This window comes from Kryptolebias marmoratus, linkage group LG9 (genome assembly GCF_001649575.2).
Source record: "Kryptolebias marmoratus isolate JLee-2015 linkage group LG9, ASM164957v2, whole genome shotgun sequence".
NCBI classification, from domain to species: Eukaryota; Metazoa; Chordata; class Actinopteri; order Cyprinodontiformes; family Rivulidae; genus Kryptolebias; species Kryptolebias marmoratus.
The window spans coordinates 19,544,262-19,552,973 of NC_051438.1; the positions used below are offsets into that span (position 1 = coordinate 19,544,262).

The window sequence follows — 8,712 nt, forward strand, 5'->3', positions numbered from 1 at the left end:
TATATATATATATATATATATATATATATATATATATATATATATATATAGTGGGCCCCCATGTTGACTCAAGCCCAGGGGCCCCCATCCTCCTAAATCCGGCCCTGCTTGACGGACTGCCTGTCACTCGCTGCCTTTCATGCCAAAGATTTAAAATGGATCATCTTGTGTTGGTAAACGAGGAAGTTGTAGTCATAATGTCATAATGTTATAGGCAGTTAATCAGCTGTACATCCAGTTTCTCTAAAATCTGTTCAGTGATTTGTGAGATATTTTGCTAACAATCAGACAGAGGTGTCTCCAAATAGCTACAAATGAAACCAACAATTACTACCTTTCCTCCAGCCTAAAACCTGGAGTGGTCATACATATACACAGATACTTGTACTAATGTAGACTCAGCAAATCCTTTAAAGCTGAAAGAAGGCATCTTCCCTGGTATTTTTCCTCTCACCGGTGCCATAGTTACGCTTGAGACCGAAAAAAAAAAAAAAAAAACATGCAACTTTGCCAGCTTTACCCATAAAAGGACTAGAAAAGAGAGAGCATCTATCATTCGGTTCCTCTGTCACAGTGGGGTTGTGCAGGAGGTGGAGGGAGTCTATAATAAACACGCGTGCATTCCTCACCCCCTACCCTGAACAGCGCTCGTAAACACACACAGCAAAGCGGCCCTTTCCTATGAGAACACCTGCAGAGAACGTGGGAACCTCAGCCTTAGAACGAGGTATCGAAAGCAGACCTGTGCAGGGAACGCAAACGCATACTGCAACAAGCACGAGCCTGCCTCCTGCTGCAGCTCAGCAAATTGATATGCTGAACAACCCTCAGCCTGGTGGTGCCCCCCACCCCACCCCTCCTTCATTAAAACCCACACTTACTCACAAATTCCAGACAGCAACAAAAAAAAAACAAAAAACAGAGCATGACAGAAAAAAAAGGAGGAGGGAGAGGCACTGAGGGGAGAAAAAGAGGGGGTGTTGTGGAGGAGGAGGGAGTCTGAGAAACTGCTTTAAACAGTGAGAACTGCAGACATTTGTGAGCACATGGAAACAGCAGCCGGAGCTGGAACAAAGAGCAGACGGAAAGCAGACGGGTCCACCAGCGTTCCAGCGTTCCTCAGGTACAGCTGAACATTTCTCACCACTTCTCGTTCACTGTCATCACTGTGACGCGTGCTGCACAGCTGCAAGACCGCTTTCTGAACACTAACTGCTGCGAAGGGCTTATTTCTGTCGAGCTTGTAGTTTGTTTCAAAAAATCAGCCAGTGTTCAAACTTGATGTCCCGTCTCGGGCTCCCACAGAACTCGTTTGGTGCTCTGCCAGGAGAAAATGGACATGCTGTTCGGGGTCACCTCAGAAAAGCTTTCAGCGCTCAGATTTATTTATCTTAGAGTGTTTACAGGATGGAAACTGGGACATTTGCAAATCTTTGGGCTTATTCAAAGTCATTTCTGAGCTGGAAAGTGTGGTTTAAAAATAAAAAGAAGGCATTAAACGAAAACAAAACCATCCGGGGGGCTTAAACAGGATTTAAAAAACAAGACAGAAGAGAGGAAAAAAAAAATACACTGGAGGTGTTCTTGTTTTTACTCTTTATTTCAAGGAGGGAAAACAAAAACTCTTTAAATTTCTAGTCTAACATTATTGTTTTTGTGTGTAGCTTTCAATCTCTCTAGGTCTCACAGGTGAGAAATACGTCCAATGTCCCTTATGTTGGACAGATTACCTACAAATGTCTTTTTAAAAAAAGTCTGTTATTTCTTTGTTTGTTTGTTTGTCTTTAATTACCTGTAATCAGTGATTTTGTATGGATCTTGAGCATTTCAGTGATGGTTATTATCCATCTAAGCTAAAACTGGGCTGAATTTAGTTAAAAACTAAGTTTAATCAACGTCTAACTTTCAGCTTAAGGTTGATTAGTTGTCTTTTAGATATAACCTTATGGATGTCTAAATGACTTGATAAAAAAGAGGTTTATGGTCAATTAAGATGTCATTTAGACATTTTTGTTAGCCAGAAGGTGCTCAATACGTTGTGCCTAATTTTGTGTTTTGTTTTTGTATAACTTCCATCTTCTAGATTTCATTCGTCTTTGTTCCCAGTGATGTAATTGGATTTAAAAAACAACAAAAAACTGGTGTTAGAGTCAGGATTGGTGTCTGTGCTAAGCTTAGTATTGATATTGAAAGCAAGATTGTATTGTTATTGGCACGGACAGTGGTGTGACATACAGGCCAAGTTACGAATGAAGATTTATTTCCTCTGTTTTACAAGAAATGACTTATAGATCTAACTGTGTGAGTGATGTGTGTGTTTGTGCTTATTCCACAGAAATGGCATCACTGCACATGAGCATGACTGCTCTTCTCTTCTTTGCCTTGCCTCTCATCCACTCCCACCTCTTCGCTCATGCTGCTTCCACCGTCCCACCCACGACTCGCCGACAGATCAAAGTCCTGACCATGATCCCATCCGATGACGACTATGATAACTATGATGAGAACTACAGCTCTCCTCCTGAAGTGGTGCGGGCCTCTGTGAGGCCTCCCCTTATGGCCACCAGGCCTAAGCCGTGTCAGCACGACGCCTGCTCGGAGAACCAGGAGCCCTGCGAGCGTCTCTCAGCCGACACCGGGTGCCTCTGTCCTGGCAGGAGCGGAGGCGACGTGGCCCCTCACGCGCCGCGCATCCACTTACTGTTGCCAATCACCGAAGGGGAGAACGCGGGGAAGGTGGAGGTGCGGTGGTGCGCTCCATCTTCCGTGGTGTCCTCTTACAGGGTGATCGTGGAGGGAAGGCGCGACGGCACTCTGAGGTTTGGGGATTCTTCGCGGCGAGGTCTGATAGGAGCTTTGGAGGGCGGGGTGAAGGTGTGTGTGCAAGCCGTGAACAATGCAGGAGAGAGCAGTCCCTCACAGTTCTCCTGCCGGAGGTTTGAGGACACCGAATTTTCAAGCCATAACCTACTGGCCTTGATCATATGCGGAGGAGTTGCCTTCATTCTCGTACTCGTCGCAGTAGCTGTGATCCTCAGAAGATGTCAAAAGCGTCAAAAGGCAAAGAGACACAGCGCCGACGGACTAGGAAACCCGTCTTACAGCACAGAGGGAGCTCTGCAGTTTAAACCGGCCTCAGAGAACAAGACACTAGGCCTGTCAGACAAAGAAAAGTTTTCTTTACCAACAGAAAAAGTTGTTTAAACTCCTGTTTCAAGGAGCAACAAATGTTTCAATATGTCAACTAACTGGTTATAACTACAGGTTCGTTTGCTGGCAAATTAACTTCTGTAGACTTAATGTAGAGCTTTTTATTGACGCATCTAATATTAATTGTACATGGGAGGTCGTAATTTCTGACTTAAATGTTCGTAATAAAATTATTTTGATATAAACAAAAGTGGATGCCCTGGCTCATTTGTTTCACTTAATAGATTTTACTATTCATTACCTGACCTCCTCTGTTCGACCCAATGACATATATACTATAGCACAATGATTCCCAAAGTTGGGGTCGTGACCCCAGTGTGGGTCACCCAGCACCAAGTAGGGGTCCTTAGATAATCTCCAAATATCAAGTTACAATTAAAAACCCAATTTTTATGATATATTTAAACCATAATTGTTACAGAGAATTGAAATACAAGTTATTTAATGGTTTAAAAAGAAAAGCTAAATGGATGCTAAGACTGTTTGAGTTGTCATTATGGCTTTATTTTATAGGATTATTAGCACTTTTGAATATTTAAACAGCCAACAGATGGGGTCACACACTTTTGTCACTGTTATTTTATGGGTCGGAAGTTAAAAAGTTTGGAAACCACTGCTATAGCATATATAGTATATATATTATATACTATCGTATATATAATTTAAATATTATATACTATAAGTCATTGGTTCGCAGTGAACCTGAACATGTGAAACCTGCTTTTATTTTGAAAAGCCTCTGATGCCAATCTTCTTGTGACCCTATTGGCTCGCTGCCTGAGTCCCTCAGTCTAAGCCACGCCCACCTCCTGTACACGAGCCAATTATTTGTCACCGAGCATTTTGAGGTTAAAAAAAAAAGGTGTATTCTTATCAGGGCAGAAGATTAGTGTTCAAACCCGCAGCTCCTGTCAGGAAGGGATGGCGAACTCAGGTGAGTCCATTTCACTGATTCTGACAGGTATAATTTAACTGTAGATGACTGCTGGGCATCTGATTTTTAAAGACAGAAATATCCTGCAGCATTTTATGTCATATCTAATGATAATGTTTTTGTAATTGTATAATATTAAAGTAGAAAATAGGAGTTTTATTAAGGCTTACCTAGACAGTTATATAATGAGCGTTACATCAGGAGGCAGCTAAGGGCACAGATCATAGTTTGTTAGTTTTTCCTTATTTATATAAAGATGTATATTTCAGAGTGTCTCAGCAGTCTATATGTGCCAAACATGAAGCTACCTGGGTCCCTGAAAAATGCACCTGGTTACCCAAGGATCAACAACACAAACAACATAAAATATTTATGATGTTTTGCGACACCCTAAGCTGTTTCATCAACGGGGTGACGGCGTTGTAGCTTCACTGTGTTTTCGAAGATTAATTACATGGCGAGGAATGTATTGCTCGTAGTGAAGGTGGATGGCTGACTTCTGCTGTCATCACTGGGATTTATGGGTGTTTTCAGCTTTTTGTGCACGTAAAAGCTCAAGATGTTGAGCAACTTAACGTGATATTATGTAAAATATCTCACTATATATATATTCATCCATTCATTTTCTTTACCATCTCCTTCCTTCCGGGTTGCGGGGAGCTGGTACCTGTCTCCAGCCATCACTGTGTGAGAGGCGGGGTCCACCCTGGACACGACAGAAGTCCATCACAGGGACACATAGAGACAAATGAGAGAGACGTCCATTCCCGCCCTTCACCTAGGGGACAATGTTAGAGTTACCAATTAACCTAGCATGCATGTTTTTGGTCTGTGGGAGGAAACCCAGGTGAGCACAGGGAGAACATTCAAACTCCTCCCAGAAAGGCTCCAGGCCGGGAAGCGAACCTGCAACCTTCCTGCTGGGAGGCGACACCTATAGCCGCTGTTCCACCCACTAGATATAGATCTTTTTTTTATTCGAATGTGAGCTGATATTTGATGCCTTTACTGTTCAATAATAAGGCTGGTGTCATATTACACCCAACCCATCACAGGAACAGTCGTTGCTTCTCTCTGAAAATGACTGCAGGGGATACGTTCTCAAGTAAAAATCCAGTTGTTGCAGTTTTTCATCTGTGCTTTTTTTTCTTTTCCCCCTCCCTCACTGTCAGTCTCCTACAACGACTTGAAGGGACTCGTGGGGAAGAGCCCAAATCTGATTCTGATTGATGTACGCACCAAAGAAGAGGTGGCACGAGGGCGGATTCCTGGAGCCGCTCACATTCCACGTGAGACACTTGTCATTTTGAAATTACTTCACGTGAATGAAAAAAGGGAAACAAAAAAAAAAAAAAATGCAATCGTGTTTGCTCAGAGCACCGGCACCGTGCTGCTTTACATAATGAATGTGCTGCGGTGTGTGAGCACATTGTTGGTCTGGTTTTACAGGTTCTCTGGTGTTTTTGCATCAGTAGCTCATCTCCATGTTGCATGGTTAGTGTGAGCGAGCTCTTTATCTTGTCTTCTCTTTGTCCCAACAGTCAATGAGGTTGAAACGGCCCTGCAAATGAATCCAGACGATTTCCAGGCCAAGTATGGGATACCAAAACCAGCAAAACTTGCACCTGAGCTGGTGTTCCACTGCCAGTCGGGCAGACGAGGAGAAGTGGCCATGAGGAAAGCCCATCAGCTAGGATACGAGAAGTAATTAAATTACTGTTTGCTGTATTGTGTCAAATGTTTTATACATATATATATATATATTTTTTTTTTATATGTATATATATATATACTGATGATCTGCCTTCTGTTTCAGAGCACGTAATTATTCAGGTGGATACAGTGACTGGTCTATGAGAGAAAGGAAGTGAAGAGCTGCTGAATTAGAATACTGCATATTCTAATTTGTTTAAATCTGGAAACCTGTCCATGCAAAAGGGAAAAATCTTTTAATTTCTTTATTTAATTCTGTTGATCTGCAGACAGTTCTGCATTGTATTTTACATGTATGAAACAAATGGCACACAAATGCAATAAATTATGCTATTTATACTCATAAATGTCTGTATTGGGATTCTTTTAGAGGACGTATTATCTAGACAGGCAAAAGCAGGAACAACTCCCCTGCTGGCCTTTGTGAAGTATTTTAATTACACACATTTAATTACACATTCAAAACAAGTTTTTGACTCATCTGCCCATGACTGAATAGACAATCCTTAATAACGTTAAGTTTCGCAAATTTCTAAAAGTATGGTGGACAGTAAGGGTCAAACAAATGACACAGGTTTGTTCTTTCTAATTTAATATAGGTCCATTGGCATAACCCCAGTTTATGCAACAAATTGTCTCTTATTTTAGCCTTGGCATTAGGTTTGGAAATCATTCACATGCAGTTTGCAATTGTTTTTGTTTTTATCGGAACACATTGATCGTGAGCAACTGTGGCAGTGAAGAAAGGGACATTTAGATGTGCTGTGCAGAAATGTGATATTAATGTAAATCAGACCACACTGTATTTGCGTTTGATTGTGAAATTCTGACACATGCAAAGGGTTTTATTTAACTATGTGACTAATCCAAAATAAATAACAGTCTCATAGCATTTATGAAAACACAAAAGGGGGAGTAAACACACCAACATAACAATCCTGAATAAGAAGCACTGCTTTGATTGTTACTGTATTTAATTTATAAACACACACAAAAGCTGAGATTGGCCTCTAAATTCATGTCTATGACTGACGTTCACAAAAGACTATAGTTTCTTCAAAAAAGCCAATAAAAAGTCAAATATTAGGCCTCTATGAATTAATAAACTACCTGACAATGGTAATTCATTGACAGGTGAGTAAATAGTATCAGTGGAGTTATGAAAAGTTAATAAAACTCAATATTTTTTACAGTGTAATCCAGGCTGTAAATCAGTGCGCATGCGCAGCTAATTATGATAGCTCGTGTCAAACTAAATCTACCATTTTGATAATGCTGCGAGAAATACGACAGGTGGTTTTGAATTATTTTGTTCCAAACAGTTAAAAAAAACTAGTTTATGTGTGTGAAGACTTTTTTTTTTTAAATTCTCGAAATGTTCTAAAACAAACATTGAAAAAAAAAAAATCTCATTTTAAAGATATTCCTGACAATTAGCATTAGCTTGCTAAGCTAGCAGTTTGTTGTCTTCAGGCGCTGCGGCTGATTATGCTAATGAGCAGGCGAAGAAAACGACGTGGTTTCAAGTCCTCCGGAGGGCTTCTGGTGCTTCTGTGGACGGACACTGGGTCTTTTGCTCAAAGGTTAAACTGCACAGGTAAGACACAACAAAACAGCTGAGAATATATATCATCATGTTAGCTATTTATTCACTCGGATAGGCAAAGTGAAGCTATAAAAGTTGTTTGAAGCGCGACTTCCTTATTTGCAAGATCGAAATATTCATCATTTGCTTAAACAAAATAAGGTGTTTTTTTTGGTTTTTAAAGAAACAAGAGCTTTGCTTTCTGAAGTTTTTAAATATAAGCAAAATTTAAGTTTTTTCATGGTAGAAAAACCTGATTTGACAACAACTAAAGTGTTCCTTATCATTAAAAAAACGTTTAAATTATATTGTTTGAATCAAAAAATGGTGCTGAAAGCCACACAGTGTTAAATAACATTATTATTGCTAATTCATATTACAATAATATGTTAAAATATGCAGAATATTAGGTTTTTCTTTTGAATACCATAATTACCAGGTCGTTTTGAATGATGATCATCCCGTTATTATATATCCTTATAATCCCAGTTTTAAGAGTTTTATCCAATCTAAATCGTCTCTTTTGTGGTGCAGTCGCAGCTGCCGGTCCCTGGTGTGCAGGAGTTGAACTGGAGGCACTTCATCCTGGTGTGTAAACACAAATAATGCACACAAACCGTTATTCACAGCTTTATTTCCTGCATAATCTCCTTTTTCCCCCCTCATGTTGCTCCTCACAGATTTGAAAAACAGCCTGCTTTCTTGTGTGTGGCTACGTCCTGAGCTGGACCCCGAAGAGCTGAGCGCCTTTACAGATCTGTATGGGTCGCTCAGGGTGCTCCTGACTTTTCAGGTAATCCCAGTCGTCCATTTTATTAAACCTAATGATACCTGCCTTGCATAAGTGTAGACATGTTAACCTCTAAGTGTCTGTAAGTGACTCAAATATCAAGCGTTTTAGTTGTTATCTTTTTCATTGAAACAATTCAGCCTGGAGTTAACGTGTTGCCTTTCTTGCAGATAAAAGATGCAGGACGTTGGACGCCAAGGTGGCAGGCTCACATTGAGGCATTCCTGCGGATGTTCAGCTTGACGAACGCAGGGGTTCGTAACGCTTCCCTGCTCAGTCATCTGTTTTCAGAATGAGAAAAATCTGCTTTCATTTTTGATTTTCTACAGGTAAAGATCCACCTCAAATTCAGATTGGGTCAGCAGACCGTACAGCATGAACTCCGGTGAGCCTCGCAGGAAACAGCCGTAGCTTAATTTCTCGCAGCTTCCTGTTAGATAATCTCGCAATATAGCGAGATTATTTTACAGGTACACCGTT

At 40.7% G+C, this 8,712-nt stretch overlaps 2 protein-coding genes across 2 annotated transcripts; both read left to right on the top strand.

Annotated features, from left to right (window-relative positions):
* Positions 1–968: 968 nt before the first annotated feature.
* LOC108246676 (LRRN4 C-terminal-like protein) lies at positions 969–3,400 on the top strand. Its single transcript, XM_017434334.3, has 2 exons — positions 969–1,123; positions 2,336–3,400. The coding sequence occupies exon 2, from the start codon at positions 2,338–2,340 to the stop codon at positions 3,202–3,204; it is 867 nt and encodes a 288-aa protein (XP_017289823.1). The 5' UTR covers positions 969–1,123; positions 2,336–2,337; the 3' UTR covers positions 3,205–3,400.
* A 645-nt stretch (positions 3,401–4,045) lies between these two features.
* Positions 4,046–6,204, top strand: LOC108246677 (thiosulfate:glutathione sulfurtransferase-like). Its single transcript, XM_017434335.3, has 4 exons — positions 4,046–4,144; positions 5,317–5,433; positions 5,686–5,848; positions 5,961–6,204. Exons 1-4 carry the CDS (start codon positions 4,132–4,134, stop codon positions 6,013–6,015), a joined length of 348 nt encoding a protein of 115 aa, XP_017289824.1. The 5' UTR covers positions 4,046–4,131; the 3' UTR covers positions 6,016–6,204.
* The last annotated feature ends 2,508 nt before the right edge of the window (positions 6,205–8,712 follow it).

Bases quoted from the DNA above. Each gene is read 5' to 3' on its own strand.
- LOC108246676 (XM_017434334.3), top strand. From the start codon at position 2,338: ATGGCATCACTGCACATGAGCATGACTGCTCTTCTCTTCTTTGCCTTG.
- LOC108246677 (XM_017434335.3), top strand. The intron at 5,434-5,685 runs GTGAGACACTTG...TTGTCCCAACAG, and splicing joins TGGAGCCGCTCACATTCCAC to TCAATGAGGTTGAAACGGCC. The intron at 5,849-5,960 runs GTAATTAAATTA...CTTCTGTTTCAG, and splicing joins CATCAGCTAGGATACGAGAA to AGCACGTAATTATTCAGGTG.